Source organism: Boleophthalmus pectinirostris, unplaced genomic scaffold (genome assembly GCF_026225935.1).
Source record: "Boleophthalmus pectinirostris isolate CB_2022bp ecotype Guang Dong unplaced genomic scaffold, ASM2622593v1 HiC_scaffold_4, whole genome shotgun sequence".
Lineage (NCBI taxonomy): Eukaryota > Metazoa > Chordata > Actinopteri > Gobiiformes > Gobiidae > Boleophthalmus > Boleophthalmus pectinirostris.
This window is the reverse complement of record NW_026571353.1, coordinates 19523212-19549842: the sequence shown is the minus strand read 5'-3', so window position 1 is coordinate 19549842 and position 26631 is coordinate 19523212. Positions and strand designations below refer to the sequence as shown.

At 38.4% G+C, this 26631-nt stretch overlaps 1 protein-coding gene across 1 annotated transcript; it reads left to right on the top strand.

Moving 5' to 3' along the window:
- The first annotated feature begins 1720 nt into the window (after positions 1-1720).
- Positions 1721-25098, top strand: si:dkey-40c11.2 (drebrin). The gene is made up of 16 exons (XM_020940169.2): positions 1721-2037; positions 14710-14765; positions 15664-15776; positions 15938-16012; positions 18717-18863; positions 19405-19482; positions 19556-19707; positions 19789-19843; positions 20247-20321; positions 20994-21096; positions 21214-21690; positions 22076-22546; positions 23132-23230; positions 23313-23455; positions 24088-24139; positions 24268-25098. Exons 1-16 carry the CDS (start codon positions 1943-1945, stop codon positions 24411-24413), a joined length of 2337 nt encoding a protein of 778 aa, XP_020795828.2. The 5' UTR covers positions 1721-1942; the 3' UTR covers positions 24414-25098.
- The last annotated feature ends 1533 nt before the right edge of the window (positions 25099-26631 follow it).

Here is a 26631-nt window from a genome sequence, read left to right as displayed (position 1 = left end):
TGCGTGTGTGTTTGAGTGTGTGTGTGTGTGTGCGTGCACTTACTGCATTTACTTCCATAGCTACATACTGATTTATAGTTTTGTGTGCCATTCAAACATTGTACTTTTTATGTTTTCTCATCTACAGTATCATGGCTGCTAGGAGACCAACTAGGATTCCTGAGAGAAGAGACAAGGTGTTTGTGTGTGTACATGTGTGTGGTCGGAGTTATGGTCCTCGGACCTACTGTATGTTCATTCTCTGTTCGTCCTCCATAATTAAACATACAGGCCATACCAACTTGTCAAAACCTGATCCCATCAGATCTCAGAAGTTCAAAGGTCGGACCTGGTTAGTACTTGGACGGGAGACTGCTGGGAAAATCAGGTGCCACAGTGGGGCGGGAGTTGCAAAAACTGTCATTATGTCCTTAGGCAAGGCACTGCACCCACATTGCGTAGTATGAAAGTGGTGTGTGTGTGTGTGTGTGTGTGAGTGATGTGATAGTCGGAGGGGGTGATAGAGCAGATTGGCAGCCTTGCTTCTGTCAGTCTGCCCCAGGGCAGCTGTGGCTACAGTAATAGTTTACCACCATTGAGTGTGGAGTGAATGAATAATGCTCTGTAAAGTGTCTTTGAGTGTCAAAAGTGCTATATAAATGTGATGCATTATTATTATTATTATTAGATGGACACACAATGGATTTTGACATTTTTTTTATACCTGATTGATTGATTGATTGTTTTGTGATAAAATGTGAATAAAAAGTGATAAATGAACACGTCAAAAATGAAATCACTGTTGTTGATCAAAATATAATACAAATCTTAAAACAAAATGAATTTATTGCAAAAACACATTGATTCCAATTGTTATTTCTGACCCCACTCATGGAAGAGTGTAGGTATTGGTAGGTCATGCATCCGAGGGTTAAAAGAGTGGTTTTATGGTAATTACGTCATATTTTATTCGTTTGCCACTCCACAAATCCTCCAGTTTTCAGGCTGAAATAGTCCTCTGCATTTTCTATTAGCTGCCTGCTCCAGACTAACTTCCCATGAAATCAGGTCCTGTTTGGCTTTTTATTCCCACTTGTGACACTGTAAATGGCGTCTGTGAAGTCTGCCAAGAACCAGGGGAGGTCCACTCAACGACAAAGACACTGGCACATGCACAGCTGGCATCCCCTTTTCTTCACTCCCTTTAAAAACCTCATACAGAAATGTCATTTCATTTTATTGCTTTGTCCAGTCTCATTTTATGCATGCAATTTTTAGGGTTTCTAGGTCTCTCTATGTATGTATTTCAGATTTGACTGACAATTAGATGATCATACAGTGAGAGCAGATGAAAAAAAAATAAAAATAAAAAAAATAGTCCTCAAAATTTACCGTTTATTATTAAAGTTGTCATTTGTATGCCTGCCCAAAGGTTGTGGTCAGAAATGCTGGATACTAGCCTAAATATTTTTTCTCTGCAGCAATCCCAAATTTTGACTAACTTGCATAAAACTTGAGTAGTGTGCAAAGAACAATGTAAAACCCTGGATTTTTCTTTTTCATTCATCTGTTCAGGATGCAGGGTTTATAGCTCTACTTGCTGGTAGGCTTCACGTCGGTGAGTCGCACTTTCCTCCCCGATGACCCAGCAGCCAGTGAAGTCATTACTCCTTCTACTCTCCCAACAGGAGGTGGGGCTTTTGTTGAAAACTTATTCTACCCCAGTGCACAAAGAGCAGCGTGCATTGGCAGTCCTCCCCTGCTCACTGGGAGAGCGCAGCGCCTGCATAGATCTCTCCATTTTACTCGAACTCCAAGCTTATCCGCTGCATGACCCTGCATACCTCAGCCGCCGTACTGACGCTTGCTGTTTGGTTCTGGCTACTCGTTGCACGTAGCCATCGCCCGAATAGTTGTCGGGGGTGAATAAAGAAAGTTGAGGTGTGCTCTGGAAAGTTTTGGCATGATGAGCACGCGAACGATCAACCTGGATACCTACAGCCTGTCACTGCTCACGGCTAAAGAAGACATCATCAACCCACGTTCGTCCATTAACTGGTAAAACACTGCATCCTATATCTACACAAAGTAAAGATGCTGACAGCGCAGTTATTACATTTTTGATGTGCCCTCTTGAGTAAATGTTGCGCAAGTATTAATGTTTTCTGTTGGTTCGGTTCAGTCAGTACTTTGAAGCAACAAGGAAAAGTAGGCCTAGTGGTTCAGAATTAAAGTTTATGTTAATGCAGGGTGACAGTGTTTTACGCACGTCAAGCGTCTGGCACGTCTCCATGCGCAACACCTGGCCACTGTGCTTCTCTGCTGTTACCAAAACCGTGCACACCTCTAAAAACTTGGCGATTGTCTTTTCTGTATATCGGGTTTCTGCGGGTGTGCTGATCATTGACAGGATTGTCTTTCACGGACTAGCTCTTTTAATTTGACAGCCAGACACAGTATACATCAGCACCTAGTCAGAAGGGCAATAGTGATAATTAAAATGGATTAATCTCCTAAAATATTTGTGTTTTAGTGTAGATTAACGTTAGATAGACTTGGTTACATCATTTAAACCTACACTTCAGTGTCTTTTAAACTTATTGTAGTGCCCTTTTCCAACTTTCAAAAACTAAATGAACTATAGCCTAATGATAATGAATTGACATAGATTTCCCACTTGCATGGAGAACTTTGCACAAAGGAATCTGTCTTCAACCCACTTTGTTACAAGTTTTTCCCAGCTTTATGACTCATAGTTGAGACCATCTTGCCAAAAAACACATGTGCTCATAACTAATGCATTTCTACATCCCCACTGTCTTTCTTTTCTTCACTTGCAGGTCAAATCTTCACCAAAAACTCAACACAGAATACTTTAACTTCTTTATGCAGGTTTTGGACATTGTCAAACTCTAGGGTTTTTGAGCAAACTGAAATCAATTGAGTTTTAGTGGCAGGGAAAAAGGGAAAAGAAGTGGCCTACTTTTGAGCTTGTTTGGAGGGGGTGGGGGGTTATGATGTCATGATTCTGTCAAACAGCTGAGCACGACAGATGTGAACTTCTCAGAGCTGTGTGTATAAGTCTGCCTGTCTGAATACAACTTTTACCTTGCAATTGCATCCAAGTTTGTGTTTATGTGGTTGGGGGTGCATGTTGGCTCAGTGGTCCCACCCCCACAGCTTGGCCTTGAGGTCCCTGTGTGTATTATCTAATGACCTTGTGGACTGAATGGGAAACAGACCTTTTGTGGTCACACTTTGAAGAAGAGAGAAGCCGCCTCAATGCTTTCCTCTGCCTAAGTGTTGTTCAATGTCAGCCCTGGAGGAGAGATTTTAACACCTAACAACTAGATCTCTTCCATTTGTGCAGTGTGCAGACATTTGGTCACATTTCTGGGTCATAAAATGTCTTTGTTTTAGGTTTGTTTAGTGAATTTCTCAGAGCCACCAAGGCAGTTAACAATGGTTTGGACAGTTTTACAAAGTACCGTTAAAGGTGAATTTTATCTGGTAATTCATCTTGTTTAGATCCAAGTCACAGAGGTAAGTTAAGGTTTAGTCTTTTCTCATTTGACAGGGAAGACTCTTTAACTGTGTTACAAGGAACCAGTGATTAAGTGGAACTATATAAACAAAACATAATGAGTGTTTAGGTTACTGTATGATGTGAGAGTGTACAATGATGCTGCTCCTGGATGTGCCAAAAGACAAGTACTTGTATCTGCACTGTTTACCATTCTTTTATTAAAGATGAACTGTTCAATGAACAACATTACCTGAGCAACTGGTTGTCTGGGCAGAGCTCCAGAGCTAACCTGTAACTTGACATGGAGGTGCCAACTGCTTGTCTCCATGGAGACTGATATGTTTAATGTCATACTGTGGAACATTTGAGACAAATCAATAACTTGCAATTAGAAATTCTATGGAGACCAAGAGGTGGTGGACCCTCCACCAAAAAAGTGTCACAGTGCACCTGTAATGCTGTACTAGCAGACAGGACCAAATGTTAGTGGTATATTATTTGTACTGAGTAAACTCAAAATAGGGTGATGAAGTGAACTTTTTATTTGGGACACATGGATTTAATTATGATGCATCAGATACAGAATGTTTGTGATATCAGATGAAATTTTATTTTATCTTGCCCTGAGGTGGTTGCATTGCTTCTACATGTCAGACTGGGAGCAGGCTCATGCATGATTAAGTGAAGGCCCAGGACTCAGGAGAGCTGGGCTACAGTTACACTGTAGATGGGATACCCCTGTAGGTTTAGGCCGGGATACATGGGGAAGGACTTCTAGTGGCACAGAGCACCTTTGTCTATAATTCTATGTGCAACTTGTACTTATTTTACTGTTTACTGATAGTGCCGCAGAGATTAAGAATCTCTTTTTCAGGGGAGTCGTGGCCCCACAGGAGATTCTGTTGCACATGTCTTTTAGAGGTTCACTGGTCTGTTATTTCAAATGCAACAGAGTCTTTACATATGTATTATAGGAGCAGTATCAAAAATTATAGTGCTAACCTCTGATGGAATGCTAATAATATTTAGGGGGGTTTGAGGAAGTGTACTCACTTCTGCATTACGGCTTACTTCTGCTTCTCTGCTTTTACTCCTTAATCTATCTTCACTGTTTCAATGATACATGATACTAGTTGATCCTGATACATGATACATGGTATTGTTGATTAGATCATATTGGACAAATGTAATCCAGAACATTTGTCTAACAGAATTAAAACTGATAATAAACAAATGTAATTAAATTTGATTTGATTAATTTAATAATAATGAAAAAATGATAGGAAATCAAAAACGCAGGTTTTGCTTGCTCTTTACTAACTTATAAAATAACTTTTCCACTGAAATAATTTATTTTGCTATTGAAGTAACTTTAAATGGTTGATTTGGGAATAGTATTTAGATTAGAAAGGTGTGTGGGCGGCATTTAGGAATATGATGACAGTGATAGTGACAGTAATAGCTGTTATACTTAGATTTGTTTAGGTGAACTCCAGGTAGCACAAAACCATTGCTTACTGCTCAGATAAACATTGTTTAGTTTCAGATGCGTTTAGGCTAAAGCACTAGGTTAATAGTAGGTCATTTGACACGATGAGACATGACTAAATCAGATTGTGTTGGGGTGTATGCTGTATTTTAAGTCTTTGTAAGGAATGTGTTGCAGTGTATTATAGTTTACATATTTGATTGATATAGTTTCAATTGGTGTTTCGGATGAACTATCTAAACTGTTTGTAGGGTGCACCACCTTCTTATCTCTAGGGATGTTATTGCTTTACCTGGAATGCTCCACAGTATGGCATTAAACTGAGCTTGCATATATTCAATTACAGGTGTCCAAATAGCTAAAAACTACCTGAACAACATCCATTCTTACTGGGAGCAGGCTCACCTTTGCACAGTGTTTGGAGATATAAGAGCAGTGCCATATAGTGGAATATTCCAGGCAATACATAGCGTCTGCATTGATATAATGAAGTTGCTTACCTTGCACCAGAAAAGTTACATAGTGCACCTTTAAACTGTGTCTTTCAATTAGCCTATTTCTTTTTATATGGCCTATATTACACCATTTCCTGGTCTATGCTACAATGTAGTTTCCTCATCAAAAACATGCCTGGAGTTGCGTTTTGTTTCCTGCGTATTTAGGCTGAATTCTTCTCTCATGGATGAAACAAAACACAACTCCAGGTATGTTTTTGAGGAGGTATCAGGATTATAACATGGCTAAAATCTCACAAGAATCAGTTTTGTGTAATATAGGACCTTTAATATTTGAATTGTAAATTATTAGAAAATTATAATGCAAGCAGATCCAGACAATTGCATTTCCTGTGGAGACACAATGACCAACCTCCTGCCACATACTCAAATAGTTTCCAGTGCAAATCTCTCATCTGTGTGCCCACAACAGCAGACTAAGTACAATGCAGTTTCTTGTGTTGGTTCAAACTTGCATTAAAAATCAGATGACATTTTCAACAACATAAAGCAAATGGCTGCATGGGTGGCATTTCTGGGTGTGTCACGATCCGTTTTGAGGGCATTTGTGATTTTTTCTTCAGTTCTGAATTTGCTAGACCTTGAGTGTGTGTATAAGCTCTTCACCTGTGCAAGTAAAACTGCTCCTTTAGCAAACAGTCGTGGTGGATTTCATGTTCTTACAATGTTATGCCCATGAAAAAATGCTAAGTTTGGACTGTAGGAGTCAGAGCTAAAGGGAGACAGTGTGTTCTGTGCTTCCCTGCCAACTCCCACACAGCTGCCTCATTATTAAAGAATTAACTCAAATCTGCTCAGCACTACATGAGGGCCATCCTGTCGCATTCTTTTGAGGAATATGTCCTCCAAAACAGCTTTGAAGGGATATCATCATTTCACAACTGAGCATGTTATTAGAAAAACCTGGAATGCTGAATATGGCAAAGCAATATTCTGGTATAAAAATAGACATAAAACATTGAGTCACCTTGAATGCAACGTAAAAAAAAATGTACAAGGCGACCAGCTGGTACAAGATCAAACTGCCATTTTACAAGATATTATGTACCGTTTTATAACCCATATTAATGTTTATTGCATATGTCGTTTGCACTGGTCATCTTTTTCCAAACATCTGTCAACAGAAAGCAAAATATTATAATAATAGTAAAGCTTGAGCAAAATACTGTCTCTTACTTTTGAAGATTGAACTGGATCAATATGGGTTACCGATGTCGATTCCCATTGTTTAGAATAGAATTTTTCTCAGACTTATGCAGTTTAAATGACTAAAAACTAACTCACTCCTTGCTTCTCAAAAAAAAATAAAAAATAGTTAAGATATGAAGATAAGTGGGCCTTCTGTTGTGTTTATTAATTATTACAACTTCATTAATTAGGAATCCTCAATAGTTTGAACCTGTTTTGATCACTGGCCTGATGTTGGGCCTATAGCTGTGTGATTGTGACGTGTCAGCTGCGTTTGTGGAAAAACTTGCATTGTTAACCCCTGATCACCATGGTTACAGAGGGGTTACTGAGCTGTTAACACAAGGACAAGCTGACAGGGTTGGTGATCATAAAGTCGAGTTGGGCGTAAGTCTCTATTTGACCAATTGGACTGTTGAGAATGGGGGCTTAAGGGCAGACTGTGTTGTCGTGGCGACCCTGGTGGGAAAGTTTTTGGACAGGGAGCAAACAGTGATTAGTCAAAAACGCTTATAGGGACTATAGGGGTGGGATGAGAATTCCCACAAGATGAGACATGAGATTGAGTACACGATATCAAGACTAGATGAGTTTTGACATAATTTATAGTGTAATATTTGATGTGGTCAGGCAGCCCACAAATTGCCCCCTTAAATTTAGATTCATTGTATCAATATTTTTTACTCATAATATTGTTTGCATTTTGGAACTACAGCTTTTGTAACTCACTAGCATTTAACCCTTATTTCCCTGCACACTTTTGTCTTGTGAGATCTTGTGGCACAAGGTCTATATGGGACGTTTAAGAATTGAGATTGAGACAGGATGAGGACTTAACTTAAATGCTGCTCATATAGACTTTAGAGCAGTGAGCAGTGGCTGACAGTGAAGGAGGCTTTTGAGGCTTTCTTTATTCTTGCTGACTCAGGATCTCATGTCACCATGGGATCTCTGTTTATGGTTGTCTTGGTCTCTTGTATCAGCCTTGACCACGGTTCAAGTCAAAAACCCATAGTTCATGCTTTACTCTAGCTATAATAATAGTTTAATAAGTTTAATTAATTAAAAACATATTGCTGAACCATCTCTGTGAAACACTTTGAACAGTAGTTTAGTTATGGCAGAAAACAACCCACTGCAGAAACAACTCATTACAGAGAAACATTGTCAGAGCTCTTTTTACAAAGGGCTGCTGCTGATCTATAGAACTGTTCAATATGGGAGATGTAGTTGTGTAACAGTGTTGATGTGCAGATGGGAGGGTGTTTCTGTAGTGTGAGACTGCATGCAGGAAATGCCTGAGATATCCCGATGGAACACAGCTTTAAAGATCTCCTCTGCTTTAGTTCACTCTGTTTTCAACTCAACAGTGTATCTTTATCTGTTTCTTTACCTCTTTAGTGACCTGTACTGTAGATATTGAACTTTGTCCATCTATGGAAACAAATCGATGACTAAACACATTGCCTTTGGTCATGTGCAAAAAAGTGCCCCCATAGTAGTGAGGACCAACATTGTGATGTGATGACCACACTTTGCAGAATGCCTATTTTATGACATTGACAGGCCTAGTGCTCATCAATGCTACATTTAAACAGCCAAGATGACCGCTCCATCTGAGTGTTCTTCTCTGAATTTAACCCATCTGTCTTATACACTGGACACGGGCATTCTTAAAGCTCAAATAAGCACAGCTACTACTACTACTAATGTTATTTTTCTTGTAAGTGCTAAAGACATTACATGAGTCTTGTGAAGTTAGTGCTTAGGATTGAGTTTCACAGAGGAAAATGTGCTCCCTAAATAATTGGTACGTGCGCGGCTCCGCTTACACAATGCCTGGCTGCTGCGGCCTGTGGATTAACTTGTGTAACACTAGTCCAACTGTTATCCATGCAACGGACGGGTACTTTCTGAAAATCTTACACTTTATTGTCCTCTATTCACAGCCCCAGTTCTTATGCTCAGTTGTTACATTCTTGGGTATTCACTATTTACCATAGAGTAGACACATTTGTACCCCCCACACTGCTTTCCATGGGCAGGCCTCCTCTCTCCTTCATCCTTGGCACACTGTTAATGCCGTATTTGTTTAGATGGTAAAATTCTAAACTCTGACTGACTGTTTAGCCAAAAACAAAATATTTTCCCTCTCTCCACCTCCCTGCAACATTCCTTTCTTCTCACCATCCTGCCTCCCAAATGTCCCTGAATTGCTTGTCTGCATAAAGCCACTGTTCTTTTGTATAATCTTTGTTCTTTATCTCCTCTGTCATTTTCCTTGACAATTTATCATGGAGGCCAGACTAAATAACTTTAGTAGTCTGTAATAGTCTCCTGAGATGGCAGTATCCTCCACCCTGACAAATGTTCTTCAGATAAGTGGCTCTAGAAAGAGGGGTGGACCAGTGACGCTTCTATTGTTTTGAGAAATATTTCATTGCTCAAACAGTTACCCTTCTATTATTTTCCCCCAACTTTTGAATTGAATATTTTATAGATTTTATAATGTGTGTATGGCTGACCAATTTAGCACAAAAAATAATTTCTTTGTAATGGTTGATCACAAATTTCAAACTGGATTTTACGTTTTTCTCATGAAATGAAAATAAATGTGGCTTTTATTTCATGAACAATAGTCTTTTAATCAGCACCATTAACCACAAAGTGTTCAATTTATTCCTGTAACTTAGAACTCTTCTCCAAACAACATGCTTTTACTTGCACAGAATTGGCTGTTAACCTTTTCATTAAACAGCCCCAAGCCCATTGACAATTAGAAATGACTGGCTCTATCTTAAGTAAAATTAAATAATGACACTGCCCTACTTTAGTGTCATAGAGAACTGGTAAGTAGAAGGATTTTCGGTTTGCGGATGACGTCATGGATATACTATGCTGGGATGAGAGTGGACTACCAATTGGCACTTTATCAATAGCTCTCAATACAGTTCACTTTATGAAGGTTATGAGAACTCAAATGGTTAAAAAACAAATGTACAGTGACATGGTCTCAATCCAAATCCAGTGCAGACAGCAGAGGAGCAGAGCAGAAAAGGTTAAACACAACACAGGGGTCTGGGTCACCTCTGAGCAGGAGTATGTAAGAGCCCAGAGGGGAGGCCCAAAATATGAAACATGAAAAATGTTGGGGGTCAGTGGGAAATGCACATGTGAGACAGCAGCGGGGGGGAGGGCAAGAGTAATGTGTTCTGATGCAGGCCTTAATCTCAGCCCTGGGTCCTGGTGAGAACTCTGTCTGTAGTCCGTTTTCTCATATACTTCTCCTTGAGCTCAGTTTATCATATGGTAGAGACACACGTAACCACAAATCTCCCATATCTCCCCCACTGGCACAAGTGGAATGAATAAGCCAATGATTTGTCCCTTAAACTACACACTTCAGTGGTAGGGAGAAACTAGAAAACACAGACTTTTGCTCTTTGACTTACTAGGCTTTAATTGAAATGTTCTGCTACATGGCAATAAACTTAACTATTTAGCACTTATTCGATCTTTTATTGCTAAAATGTACATTTAAAAACATGCATTCTGATCTGGTCACCTTCTCACAGATCTGACTTGTAACTTTGCTAGGTAGCATCCCCTGTTTGTCGCATGGAAAAAGATATGTTTAAAAGGCAAAGCAATAGCATGTGCATGGAGTCAATCAGACCCTCCACCAGAAAAGTTGCAAATACACCTTTAATCAGTCACAAACAAATCTACTTCTTGTGACCTCCCCAAGACAAAATTAATGAGGGCTACATCTGGAAATGAATTTGACATAAAACTTATTCTGAATTACTGCATTCCAATGTGCAAAAGATTACAATTGTTGCTACTGATTACATAAAGAAAAAGTTAAAACATAAACAGTGATTTTACTTGTTTACACAGTTGGAGTACAGTACTTTGAACACCTATTACTTGCCAGAATGCACACAAGCATACAGATTTTCCCCCCAAACTCCAGCTATTGTCCTCCAGTTACGGCTCAGCATACAACTATGTGTGTCTGTCTCTTTTTACTGTTTAGTGTTTATTTGTTTGTGTAATGTCAAATGGCTGACTTGCACTGACTTGAGTTACATTGTACATTTCGCAGAGAACATGCAGTATTTCAATGTGATGTCATTGTTTTTCCTCCTGTTATGTAATCCTGTCTTCTTTTCAAAGCTCATTTTTGTGTTTGTGGCCTCCTTGTTTCTACTGTCACTCCCTTTTTCAAACTGGAGAGCAGAGATGTCTAAATTTGAAGGTGGGCTGCAGTGCAAAGAAAAGTCTGTTTTTGTCATCATGCAAAATTCCATGTTTCTTTTGACAAAATGTAGTTAGAGATTTAAAATTATGAATTACAATGCAACAAATTGGTGATATAGGTGAATATTCTCTGCTTTTCGGTGTAGTCTAAAACTTGCTTTAAACAGATAAATATGCATTGGTTTTGCATGTACTTTATTCCTGTCTTTATTTATATTTTTTCTATGTAGACAAAAATATTTTGAACATTAAAAAAAAAAAAAAAACATCTAAAGTTTAAAGTAATAAAATATTTACTTTTAAATATGAATTGTTTGCTGGGAACTTAACTTATCATGTATACATATTTTTGAATAACGTAAGGTCAGGTTATCACAATGCTTACAAACTTCAGCTAAAGATAAACGGCACCAAAACCTTGTTAACTATATAGCATTTGTAATAGATAACTTTTACAGAAGAGAGAAAAAAAAGACTGCAGTCATATATTGTCGTGTCAACTTTGTCTGACCCCATGGTTTTGAGTTGGAGACTTTTGTACATTTTTCCACGGTACCTCAGAAGAGGTGACCTCTGACCCCAGCGGCTCGTGAACGGTAACCTTAAGGAATGCCTCCATGACTTAGGATCAGTGATGTGGAGTTTGGTCTTAACTTAGATGCTGACAGGGCTAAAGATGGAGAGTAGGTGGTGCCATAAAATCAGCTCAAATAACACAGGACTTCAATGTCTGTAAAAATTAAAAACAATTTACAAATGTCAGTTTATGAAAAAAGAGAAAAAGATCGATATCAGCGCACTGAAATAGGCCAGTTTCTATAGCACACTCAATATGGAGACTGCTTCTTTGTTTCCTCTACAAACACTGACTGGTATTGTTATTCTTTGCTGTTACAAAAGAAGACTGTCTGCACTAAAATGACAGTTATTCATGCAAGATGGTTCAATGGTTCAGAACTTGTATGGTCATTCTCAGTGAACAGGATTCATACCCCAGACAAGTATGAGGCTCAAAGATCCTGTATTACACAACATTCTCTTACTCTAGTGAACTTTAAGCCATGTTATAATGCTGTTACCTCCTCAAAAACATACCTAGACTTGTGTTTTGTTTCATTCACACGTTTGAGTAGCCCATACTCTGTCTACATCTTGAAAGCTCAATATGCTCTGTTCCACCTTGTGATGTCATGGAGTAGTAGTTTTCAAGTTAACAGCTACCTTAGTTGAGTGGAGATTGGAAATTCCAGGGTTGAAATCATCCAAATGATTCTAGATGAACCTAGAGAAGACACAGTTTAACACTTCCTGTATGATGTCACAAGGTGTTTTCAGTCTGAGAGATGAACACAACTTAAACAAAAATATGCAGGATTTCTGTGTAAACGTGTGAATGAAAGAAAACACAACTCCATACATGTTTTTGAAAAGGAATCAATATTATAACATAGATCAGAAAATAGCGTTATATTGGCCCTTTCAAATATATAAATGATAAGGGCATGCAAAAGTAAATACATATTTTAATGCAATGGAATATATCTGATAGAAACTGTAATTTAAAAAATATATACTTGTAAATAACATTCATAACATGCTGTATCTTATAAAACTACACTGCAGCTGCTACAACTCACCTTTATCCCACATTTGTGACAAATCACCCATATTGTTGTTTGTCAAGAAGCATATAGGATATAAAGTTGTTTAAGAGCTTTCTTTTTTTCAGTATGATGACCTATGATCACCTTAAACATACCACTGATAATTAAAACAATGGTTATTTTTTTCTTTCAATCTCCATTATTCATTAATAGACATTTATTATTTACTACACATTTTTTTTAAATTTGTACTCATGTATATGTACTGCTACCTCTGTCATCACCTTTTTATATTGTGCTCATAATACAGAACATCTTTAGTACACACTGCACTTTTGGTAAATGGGTTAGTTAAACTGAATATTCACTGTTTAAACCTGTAAAAATAGGCTTGCATTTCAATGTGTTTATGAATAGGCCCGTCGCGATAATTACTACATAGACTTATCGACTTTTGAAAGCTGGGGCAGTATTTTTTCGGGGACAGTATTTATCGTGGGTACTTTTTATTTGTAATTGCACTTTTTGGCTTTTTGATTTGACTTGTTACAGATGCAAACTAAGTACTAAAGAGTTTGATTCTGCTGTTTATTTATTGCAGCTCGTATTTTTTTTTTTTTCTCCGTATTGTAGATTTAGAATATTTTTTATGAATTAAATCTGCTCTTTGGTTTACATGTCAGTGGCTTAAATTAGTTTTAGTTTTATTGTTTGTCATCTGTATGTACTTCAGCAATATATCGCACTTCAACATTTGTTATCTTGACAGGCTGATCTATGAATACACACACCAGTCGACAAGGCTTAGTTTTAACACCACAAATGATTCAATGTTTTTTTTTTTCATTGCATGGCAGAGTTTTATTATGCAAAGACCTTTAGTTTGACCTTTGACCTGTAGTAATAGCAGCTTGTGGCGTGCAGATGTTTTTGACACGCCCCCTGAAGTTCTGCAAAGAAATTTACACTGACAAGCGCTCAGGCTCCTACACAGATGAGAGAGCTATTCATCACTGCACAGGCGTCTTTAGTCACACACTGTTACCTCAGGAAGACAGACACACAGTTTAAGATCAGCCCAGATAACACACACAAAATAGCATTAATATGAATCTGCACTGTAATTGTGTGTATATTAAAAGTGCAATATGTAACTTTTCTGGCAGGGGGGATACGTTTTTGTCTCCATGCATAATTGCTTTCCCTGCAGCATTTCTATCTTGCTTTATTCAGATAAACAAATTGAAAAACACACATGCTTACTCTAAGTAGGCTTGCCTTACCACATATCTGAAGTTGGCCTGGTGCTCTCACTTTCTTGTCTTCATGGAAGTAGATAAGATTAATCTCATCTTCAGACAAAGTAATAACATCACGCAACACACTTTTAAATAAATTTAAAGTTGTACAAAATGTTACATATAACATTTTGTGTGTGCGTGTGTGTGTACATATATGACTGACTAATAACAAATCATCAGATAAGAAACTTCTCACACTTTGGCAAGTCAAGGCATAGAGGTGCATTCATAGTAGCAAAGGTTTCAAAACTTTCCAAGCTAATACTTGTTGTATTGTTTACTGTGCAGTGTAACACTTTGAAAATGATGCAGTAAATGTTATTCTTTTAAATGGGAGCAATTAGGTTGCTAATGAAAACAGCTCTGTTTCTACAACTGAAGTCTGTGTGACTTTGGGAGTGGTTGGACAGGCCTTTACCTGCACAGATGCTCCAGCAGGGAACGGCAAAGATGTTAGTTTTATCCATCAATTTTTATACTTGAGCACCTAGACATAAACCACATCTAGAAGGTGCAGGTGGGTATCATAGGGAGGAAGGGAAATGAACAAAAACATAAGCAATGTAACATGTAAGGAACTCCAGAAGGCATGTTTTGCTTTACTCAAAGTATGTACTTCAACATTTTTGACCATGTAAGTCTGTCAGATTCTTCCCTTGGGCACTGAACAGCACTGAAAGTCTTGTACAACCAGATGTCCGCAATTGTTCTGCACATGCTGTAACTCTTGTGCACAGCTTTCCACTTTCACCTATACATTTACTCATGTACTTAATAAGATGGTATATGAATGCATGACTTTCACTGCGCGTTTTTGAGTGTTTGACCTTTGGTGTGTCTACAGGGCACTGTTCGTCTACGATGGAATCAGCAACAAGCTCCGACTGGCTGACTCAGGGGGTAAGGTGCATAGTCACAAGTGGTGCGCAATGCAAATTTTCAACGTGAGGTCCCAAATAACTAGCAAATACAGCTGTTATGATGCAGTAGGTCATAGCAGTCACTCAAAATTTCAGTTGGCTCTTGTATTCATTCAAATGCAATATGTATATAGTGTGTCACATGGTAATTACACATGCTTTCAATGAGTTTAATTAGGCCTGAGTCCCTACAGGGCGTATTGGTTTCGCCCATGTACTCGTCATTGTCCTCTCAGTCGCCCCCAGCATTAACAGCAGTATCCAAGCAATAACTAAAACTAAAACAGTTACCTTTTTCCTTGTTTAAATGGCCTATATTACCCTATTTTCTAATTTGTGTTATAGTGTTTCAAAAACATACCTGGATTTTGTTTTGTTTCATTCACCCTGCACATCTTGCATATTTGGGCTGAGTTCTTCTCTCAAGTAGAAAACATCTTCCATCTTGTGATGTCATGTGGTATTACAGGAAGTGCTTCACTTTGTTTTTAAACTCCTTAAACTGTGACTTGAATTATTTGGATATTTTCAGATCTGGAATTTCTAATTTCTAACTTGAAAACTACAGCTTCATGACATCACAAGGTGGAACAGAGCATTTTGAGCTTTGGAGGTGTAGAAAGATGAATAATGAAGGATTACTCAAACAGGTGTGAATGAAATAAAACACATTTCTAGGTATGTTTTTGCAACGATAACAACATTATAGCACAGCTTAAAGCTTCCAAGATTCAATTTTGTGTAATATAGGAGCTTTAAGTGAAATATCTGTGTGCTTATAATATGTCTTTCATCAAGTATAAAAGATAGATCAAAAAGTGTTCAATAAAATCATACTATATCATTATTTGTTTTCTGTGAATTTGTTTTTCTCGCAGCTGGTGGCGTGTCAGAGCTGGCATCCAAGTTCCACATCTCCCAACCCCAGTATGGACTCTGCAGATTGGGGAGCCCAGAGAGTGGAAGTCCCAGATCCGCCATGATTATCTGGGTGAGTACTTAAAAGTTTGATTTTGAAAGTTTTCATTCAACTATACTAGTGCTCGCACATGTATTTCTCCCTCAGTTTTGTCATCCTTCTGGCTTAGATTGTCTTGTTTTGAGAAAGGTATGGCATGAATGTAAGTGTCTGCTTCCTGCTTTTGTCTTCAGATGGGTCAAGAAGTGGACGACTACAGAAGGACAGAATGTGCCAGCCACATCCCGGCAATCAAAAACTTTTTCAAGGTACACAAACTTCAACATAATAGCTCCAGAGTCTTTATTTTTATTATCTTAAAAATATATAAATGGTGGTAATTGTAGTGTTTTTAAATGTCTTGTATCTTTCGTCATCCCTGCACTTTGGCACTCTATATTTACCCACATTGATTTACTTTGCATTGTTTTGGGCTTCCTGTGCTCAGTTCCTGTCCCATTACTGTTTGTTCTGTCTGACAAGAATTTCAAACTTCTGCTTTTTATGGCCCACACACTCTCTTTTTATATATTTATAATCACAAATAATGCCACATATAAGAACAAGAAAAACAATCTTAGTTCTAAAGAGTCATATTAGCCAGGCTCTAGTACGGGTGGATGGCTATCTTGTGGCTTCACATTTCCCACTAGGTCCTTTGTGAAAGCAGAGAGGGTTAAATGACCCTTGAGTTACTGGTTTCCATATAAAGGCATCACCCAGTCAACTGGCCAAGCATTTGTGGAATGTTTGTTGTTTTTTGTCCATGTTTTTGAAAGCCTGAGTAGGGTCTGGGAGTTTTGGGAGCTGTCTGGAAGCCCCTCACTCGTCCATCACATGTTATGGGTGTGTGTATGTGGCGGGTTATATATATATTCCCCTGGGCTTTACATAATTAGGGTTAGATTAGATGAATAATCATGCATGTTCTGTGTTTGATGTGTGAACGAACATGTGGGAAATTTGGTTCTCTGCTTACTCAAGGCATAGCTGTGTTATAGGCGTCGCAGTAGAAGCCACCAAATTCTACTGATACATATCAGCATGTACAGTAAATCATTCACACACACCAAGAGTTCAACTGAAATAGTGTCAAAAAATGTGTCTTGTATAATATATTATTATATAATATAAATATAATGTGTCATACACATTATCCAACTGTGCATGTCTTCTTAATCCAGAGTTGTCTGGGTTTTCAGTATAATTTACAAAATATAATATTTCACTAACACCATACACTTTTACAGTAAGCCTAATGCTGAACAGATACTAGTAGCACGTATTCTGTCTGGTTGAATCATATTCATAACATCTCAACCATCACCTTAGCTTCTTTAGGCTCTAACTAGCTGCATGTCCCAGCTAGCTGTGAGGGGTTTTGTCGAGGCGAGCCTGCACATTTGGGTGTGGATACACTGCTTCATTGTTGGAATAACTTATGAAAACCTAAAGATTGTCATCTTTTCACCCATTGTGTAGTTTGTTTTCAAGTCCTGAAATGCATAACATAAAGTTGCGTCACAGCAGGCTATAATGAAGAATAATAGTCAAAAGTTCCAAACAAGTAAAAATTAATTTGTTGAGTTCATTTTAATTGAGCCTAAAAGCAGTAATTTACAGGTGCACGATGCAGCTTTTCAGCTTCTCTCCATGGAGATGTTTCTACTTTGCCTGAAATGTTCCATTGAGACCCTGTTCATGGAATGTATGTTTTTCATAGTATTTTAACAGTAATAATAAAGTGGAATATTTCAGGCAAAACAATAATATCTCAACGAAGACAAGTGACCTACACCCCTTTACAATAGATACATAGTAACTATTATTTAAATTTTTTGGCTTTCTGGGCTTGAAGTAATGTAAAAAGTGACAAAAACACCTGGATCTGTTGTCTGAATTCACACAAAAATCACAATCTCGCACACATACCCTGACAATGCCACAGGGGCCTCTAAGTGTATGTGTGCCTGTGTCTGTGTTGTGTGTTTGTCTGTGTGCATGAGTGTGACAGAGTGATGTGGATTACACACTGCACTGACATTATATTACACGGTGTTTTGTGTGCTTGGCTCAGTGTCACTGTCAGTGTTGTCATTCACTTCGAGTTGTGGTTTCCTGGAGTTTGACAGTCCTGGCTCTCCATCCACAACATACAGACTTTTCATGGAGGAAAAGATTCTCAGGTCACACAAAAGTAATTGTATACCCTGCACCAGGCATCGCTAAACATTGCTTATGTTTGTAAATAATAATTTTGAATAATTCTACTTAGCCCTAAAACACAGCAAGATATTATCTCTGAAAGAAAATGGTCCCATTACAGGACAGTAAAGTTTAGTTAACTTTAAATTATGAAATTTTATGAAAAACTTTTATCTACATTCTAAATTATGTGTAACATTAACATTTTGCCATAATGGTGCCAGCACAGAGAAGCAGTTTATATAAGCTTAAACAAGACAGACTTCCTGAAGAACGAACACACCTCCTTGTGACATCAGTAGGTGAAAAACAATATTATGATGGAAAGGGACCAAACTGCATGAGTACTCAATCATATGTGCAAATGAAACAAAACACAGGTCAAAGTTTGTTTTTAAAAGCTTTATAAATCCATTTAGTATAGTTACATTAAGAAAAGCATTTTGCATTTTACATGTTCATGTAAAGTGATACCTTCTCAGTTTTGTTGCAAGAGAGTTTTCTCTGGCCTGCCCCTCCTTCAGATGTGTCACATTTCACCACTTTTCCCTTAACCACCCAAACCACCATGTTGCTCCTCTTGTGCCTAAGCCTGGTTTTGTTCTCAGTGTTTAAAACAGAGCTGTTGCACAACTTTTTGGCTGTGAGAGTGCATAGCTTTTACACACAGTAAATGAAAACCAAAAGGACTGTATGTGTAGATTTATGTCTGTTTTGTAACACATGATTTATGTTAGAGTTCTTATGCATTTGACTTGTGTGTTTCAGGAAGTGCATGTGTTTCTCAAAGCAGAGAAGGCTGAGGAGGTCACAGAAGAGAGGATCAGGGCTGAGCTCAGTAAGGCCCAAACTAATGCTTCAACACAGTGGCTGAGGAGAAGCTCGCAATCATCACTGGACAGAAAAGATGTTGTGGTAGGTTTCATGTAACACCCCAAATATCCACTAGAGGGAGACAATGACTGCTTGTTTATCACTCCATTCTCTCAACTGTTACAACTTGTAGACAAATTACTGGTAACCACAGTATTTGACTAACAAGCTTACTTTCATTCCCAATCATAAAGGATACACATGCTTCTTAAATAGTGCTTTTACATATGTAGATATTTATTTAACATTTTGTTCACTGTAAACTGCAAAATTGATTTAAAATGACTTAGTTAAACAAATTGGTCCATTAACTTTCTGTTCAAAACCTTGTCATAGTTGACTTTCACTGTACCAAGCTATGGAGGTTCATTGACCATCTGACCATACCACATTTTTAAACCTATATATGACTCTGAGGCTAAAAGTGTTGGAATAAATGCATGTTAGTTGGGTAAGGTGCACTTAAGCTCCGAATGCAGAACAATACATTACTCAAACATGCATGAAACTATGAGAAAGCTAATGACAAGGGAACACAGAGTAATTGATTTTGTATGTTGTCAATTGTTATTCTCTGATACAGGGCACAAATTACAGAAAAACTAATGCTGCCATGGAGATGCGACTAGCAAACAGGGATTCCTTTTGGGCACGAGCAGAGGTATATTTCACCATTAGCCTTCTCAAACTAAAAACCCTATGCATTTTCAGTACATTTCTGTGTTGTTTTTCAGCGTGAAGAAGAGGAGAGAAAAGAGGAAGAGAGGAGGAGGGCAGCAGACGAAAGACGGAGACTGGAGAGAGAAAGAGCATTGAAAGAAAAACAAGATGCAGAGGAGAGAGATAGAAAAATGAATGAGAAGCTAAAGATGATAGAAGAGCAGAGGTTAGGAATGTTGTTTGAAACTCTGCTCATACTGACCTCTTGTGGCCATATCTGGTGAAACACATGTCTCTCGTCTTGCAGAAGGAAAGCAGCGGAGCAAGAAGAAGAGGAACGCAGAAAAGAGAAATTAAAATGGGTTAGTTATAAAATAAATAGTGCTAAAATACAAATAGGCACACTTGAGGCAGGATCATTACAAGTGAAAAAGTTTGATTTAAATTAACTTTTGGAAAAAAGATATATCTATAGACACAAATGTGACTAGTTGTGCACTGCATAAGTGAAGAACAGGGAAACTACACAATCTTTAGGCAAAGATAGGATAAAGTGACACTCTGTTTCTTTCACTTAGTGGCGTCATGGCAAAAGTACAACAGGGATGACAATATTTCTGACACTGTGTTATCTCCAATGGTGTCTGCGTAATCCATATACATCAAACCCTGTTTGTGTAGAGCCACATGCATGTTTCCTGTGACTTTTGAGTGGTTACGCTGGGAGCAGGGCCATGACACGTGTTTCTGTGTTTGTGCTGACAGGAGCAGCAGCAGAGGGAGCACGAGGAGGAGATGAGAGCGCGCCTCAAAAGAAGTGAATCGATTGAGAAAGCAGCAGTAAGTCCATGTCAGACAGACTTGTGCACAATGCCAGGGATGTTTAGAATTAGCAGTGTGTTAGGGCAGGACCACAGTTACACTGAATCTAAGTGAAAAACAGTAGACTCTGGTAGCTTTTAAGACAGGAGCTTCTACTTTTAGACCAAATAAATTAATATTTTCTTTAAATAATAAGTAAACAATACCAATTGTAGTGAGATTATACATGCTTGTGACAAATTGAGAGTCAACAACTTGCTTGTCTCCAAAGATACATTATTGCTTTTGCACTGCTCCACAGTATGGCAGTAAAAAGATATATCTTGCATCTATTTAGTTAAATGTATTTCTTTTACTAAACATACCTTAAGAATATCCATTCTCCACAGATGTAGCCTGTAACTTGTATTTGTAGCATCACCTTCTGTCTCCACATAAATAGATCATATTAATGCCATAGTGCAGAACTGCATAGGCAGCATAAAGCAGTAAGGTCTTCATAAAGACAAGCAGGTGATGGACCATTCACCAGAAAATTTACCTAGTGCACCTATGACTTTGAAAAATCGTAAGTAGTAATCTTCTAGCAACAAAGTTTATCACTACTTAGCAATAATAAAAGTCATCTTGGGCCTTACCTTCTTTAACTTACCTGTTGATATTAAACAACATTGTGTTTGTGTGATGTAGGAGGCCGCAGCGTTAGTGTCCCAACGTACCATGAACCCTCGAGAATTCTTCAGACAGCTCTCTTCATCTTCGTCACAGAGTCCCACCAGTCCCTCTCGCTCTGGTATGTTTGAGATGGAAAAATGTTTACTGTCTAGAACACCTCTGTAGTATTTGTCTAGTACATTTATTATTTCAGTAAATTAAAACACCTTGTCATGGCTTTTATTATGTTCCGCAGGTAAACCGTTCAGGCGTTACCAGCGCAGTTTGACAGACACAGCTTTCATCTTCTCCAAAGCTGAAGAGAGCACTGCCTCCTCCCCTCGTAGTTCTCCTCTAGTGTCCCCCTTCTCCAGAGCTCCCCCCTCATTCAACCGGGCCACATCTCCACCCACAAGTCCAGTATTTCACCCATCCACCTCTCCACAAAGAACCACCCTATCCCCTCCCCTATCGCCCCTGCGTCCTGCCCCACCATCCTCTGCCCTGCCCAGTGTCCCATTAGCTAACATTCAGGTGAGGGGGAGGCCGCGGTCACCCTCAGAGCCCTCTGCTCCTCCAGCCTCCCCAACATTAATATCCACTGTGGGGCCTTCTTCAGACGAGGCTGTACCAGGATCACCACCGAATGTCACAGAGCAAAATACTTTCAGTTTTGAATCAAGTACAACCCCGCCAGCACCAAGGGCTTCACTACCAGACCAACCAATATCAGGTGAAAGAGGTTAAAATATGCGTGTGAGATAAAGCGGTGCTGTGAAGGCCAAACCATTCCTTTCTCCATAGAGATGTTTTTGTTTTGCTTGGAATTTTCCACAATGCACAATGATGTAGGGAGGTGGTTCAACAAACTAACGTATTTTTTTGGTAATAGAATACTTGAAATTTAGATACAAATGTATACCATTACTGCGGAGCAGAGACAAACAGGTGGTAGACTTTCCACCAGAACTAGTGCACCTGAAACAAGACTGGAAAAAAAACAAAAAAAACTTGAGTAATGGTACAGATAAAGTGAAAGATTTAAATGAATGTTGTTATGTAAATTATTAATTGGATCGTGGACATCTTAACAAACTATTTTTTTTTTTTTTTTGCAGCTGCTGAGCTGGCCTCAGAAATCAGCTACAAAGTACAGACTGTTCTTGTAGAAGAGGATGAAGAGGAAGAGGAAGATGTGAAGGAGAAAGAGGACACTCAACCCAAAAGAGAACCACAGCCCGATCCAGAAGAGCCTGTGGGGGGAAATGAGACCCGAACACAACTAGAACAAGCGGAGACTATTGAGGAAGAAGAGGTCAAAGAGGAGAAAGCTGAACCTCAAAACCCCACAAAACCAGAGGAGACTTCAGCAGAGGAGGAGCAGGTCCAGACAGAGGAGGAAGAAAACACTGAGACTGAGGTGAAGGAAGCAGAAGAACAGACAGAGCAGATTATGGAGAAGGAACTTGTCCATGTAACATCAGAGGAGCAAGAGATCGAGGACATGGTTACTGAAGAGGTGTCTGACCAGTCAGAATCGAATGAACCTGCTTTGCTTACACAACATAAGGACAGTTCAGAGATCATAGGTAAGTTAAGTACTTAAAGCAACAGTAAATCTTAATTCACACCAATCTCACACTAAAACAGGCAGTTTTGGAAAAGTGCCTTGGATACAAAACTACAGTAGTTTAAAAAAGAGAAAAAGAGCACACGCTCTTTCTTTAGACTCATAAAAGGTCTTCCTCTAGGCTCCATATTTATCTGCATTATCTCAATATCTTTAACAAAAAAAGCTTATTAAGTATTCACTTGTCTTAACAATTATAAAGCATTTGTCTTATATAGCACTTTTCAATTTAATTTCACTTAACAATTTTGTGCGTTGTTCATTCACTCCACATTTGGTGGTAGTAAACTGCTATTGTAGTCACAGCTGCCCTGGGTCAAACTGACAGAATCCAGGCCGCCAATCCCAGCGGCCTCCCATCCAAATACTAACGAAGCCCAACCATGCTTAGCTTTGGGCATTTACAAGGTAGTATGACCAACAGTAAATGCAAGTCGTCCTCTCACACTTCTATCTCTAACCACAATCTTGTGTCTATTCATTAACTTTAGAATTACTTTTTAATTACACTGAAGTAATTTTTGCATGTTGTAATTTTGTCTAGAACCCATATCTGAGGAGAGCCTCGAAATCAAATGTGTGACACCAGATCTGGGAATAGATGTGATCACAAACGGAAACTCACGGGAGCACAACGGAACAGGTTAGATATACAGTTGTCAAGCAGGTAGCAAAATGTCGAGTATCACATGAATTCTAAAAAAACAGTCATGATATTTTTGCAGATCACTCTTTAAGTCCATCTGATCCTGAGCTGGACAGTCCTGAGCTGGCAGTGTACTGTAATGTGCAGGAGGAGGATGATGATGATGATGAAGATGATGTTTGCATCCAAAAATATATCACGGTGTCAGAGAATGGAGAAGAGGTATTTTGAGGTTTCAGATTACATCACAGCGTTCTCTAGCCCTAAAAAGTTGGAAAGGAATTGAGGCTGGTGAAACTGATTCTGTTAATCTGCGGATTTTTGGTGTGGTATAGGGAAATCATGAAACTAAACAACACCAGTATTTGTTTCATAATTTGCTCGTTTATCACAAAATACAGCACCATGATTATAAAAAATTGCCTTCTACCACCTATAAACAGGTTTCACGTCATCACATTCTTTAATATCATCTGAAATCAACCAGCAGTAAAGAATAGCATAATAATAACCCAAACCTTATGGCTTTTCTGGGGATGGACGTTATTACAGTAATTTTCAACCTTTTTCGATCTTGACCTCATAACAATAAACACTGGCAAAAAATGGCTGTATAAAATGTTAAGTCACAATGGTTCAATTGTGGTTCAGTACATCTCCAAAACAAAACATCATCAGAGGTCAAAGTGAAGTCAACTAGGGTTACCCAGATGTGGATGCATAGGCAGTCTGACCTGTGTAAAAACCGAGTGTACTTTTTCTGTTCTTGAAGTAGTGAATTTAGTTTGAAGAAAGACATAAAGACCATTGGTGATTACAGCCATTTTCAGATCCACTTCTTACTTTTTCCATAGGTTTTAGCCGAGCCACAAATGTGTGTCCGAGCATTGTACGACTATCAAGCAGGTAAGCAGCTGCAATTTCAGAGCATAACTGTGAAGCACGTGCATGCCATAAGTGCTTCTTGTACTTCCTCATACAAGGAGGTATGATTAACCGGTCTTCACCATGTTATTTTGTGGTCTTTTATACAGAGGACGAATCAGAGCTCTCCTTTGAACTGGGTGACATCATTAGGGATGTGGAGGCTGTGGACAAAGGTTGGTGGAGAGGCTGGAGCCAAGATGGCCGTCAAGGCTTGTTCCCAGCCAATTACGTCGAAACCATATCACCACAATGATTCTGCGACACGCCCGTGTATAGACGCTCAGGAAATTGCTCTTATACTCTCAGTAAAACTACTTTCTGTTGCGTGAAACTTTCAATATTGTTTTATCTTAGCGTGAAGCCAGCCTCATTTGTTTTGTATAAGACCTTTTCCTTGTGAACCAAAATAACTTATTGTTGCGATACACTCAAAATGATAGAGAGGGGGAACAAACGGATGACAAATGATCACAAACTTGTTTTTTTTTTTTCCATAACCATTTTTTCACATAACAAGCATTACTTCCTACTCCCAATTTTCTGTGTGTATTTTATATATAAATTACTGCTCTCTTGGTTGGTATGCCTAATCACATATTGGATGTCATCTTATTACCCTGAGACATTTTGTAGAACTATATTTGTTTACGACTTTTTAATTTACCCACAACATCACATAAAGAAGCACTGTGCTGTTTTTGTATGTGTCTCTTTACAATGGAGTGCCTTTTTCATTATACTCTTTCATTACCACATTAATTTGCCTTGCCTTGTACATTCAATTCACTAAGCTCTGTATTATCCTATTAAACTACATTGTATATAAGAATGTATAGAAACACACAAGCTTACTTATACTATTCCACTCTTGAATGTCTTTCTAAAGCTCCAGATGTACTGCACCTGATAATACTTTTATTAAAAGTTTGTCTACTGTAGCATGTTGATTTTAGTTATTACATTTTACAGCATGTAACCTGTTTGGAAGGTGTACTGCAGGTTGGCAGTGAAACTTTGGTCAAAAAGTGGCAAAAAGTAGAGAATGATCATTTTAATGTTAATTATTAAATTGTATTATTAGTTTGAATAGAACTGTCTAGTTTGTATGTCATATATGCATATTTAACAGTGTCATATAACTTTTCTGATGGAGGAAGGTCTGCTATGTACTATGAAGACTTCATTTGCAAAAACAATTAAGTGTCATTTGAAAAATCATCAGAGGCTTGCACAATACTCTTAATATATTAATATTTTCAAAAGACAAATCTGTTTTACTTCTACCAAAATATAATTCCAGACCCTCTTTATAAAATCCTGTATAGATTACATTGTCATTGAAATTATCTTTAGAAAATGGTAAAAAAAAAAAAAAAAAAAGGCAAATTCAAAACCGAGATATCTGTTTTTGCTATTGAACTCTTCTTGGTTTTCACAATGGATGTTATTGGTTTGCCTAGAATGTTCCAGATGATAACCTGGGTTACAACATCTTTATTAGAGTAAATTAATGTATGTATTCTCATATGATGCCTAACACACATTGCTATTTTCTATCCACATATTATTATTATTATTATTATTATTATTATTATTACTAAAACCGAAAAACATTCCATATTTTTCACAAAAAACTTAAAAGCCTAAAAGGTGTTTGTCAAGTGCAGTGCCTTGTATGTACCTACAGGTGGCGACATTGCCTTTGCTCACTCTAGCCCCACACGCTAAGGGCCTTCTATGGGACAAAAGGCAAAATATTTTGACAGGCAGAGAGAAGGTGCATTGTTGGGATATCCAGACTTCACCAAAGCTAAAAATTGCTAATGCTGCTACACCTCAAACAGGATTTTCTTCCAGGGAAATTTGATTGATTAAATATGACATTAATATTTCTTAAGCATACACCTTTAGCATTTTGGGGGATGCTTTGGTGGTGCCAGTTCAGTTTGGGTGTTTGGCAGCTGAAATGGAGAGGTATAAGGGTTTGACGTGGTTCGATCCGAGCTGAACCGATGCATGTTGACATACTCAGTAAATCTGTCCAGGAGAAGCTTTGCCCATGTTATTCCAGGAGGTTAATCGCCGATGATATGTGTGAAAAGGTGATGAGCCTTTTATAAAACAGTAATTGGAACGAAGGCGAAGAGCGTGAAACAGCTTAAAACTGCTTGTGTATTTTAGAGGGATTTCCAAAATAGAAAGGGGGTAACTTTTTGGTTTATTGTTTAAAAGTAAGGTATAAGGTAGGCTTAGCATGTGTTAAGGCAAAGTCTGGAGTGAAATTGGTTTAGACAGTTGTGCCCCCTATACCCAAGTTGCCAAAGCCTCAGTCCCATGGTCATCCCCACAACACCACTGGTATCTTGTCTACTCCGATTAGGAAGAGTGATAACGTGTCAGTCAACCTTCCATCTGCAGGCTGTACCTTAAGTGATCCCCATCCTTAGCCACATTCACATCTTACTCTTGTA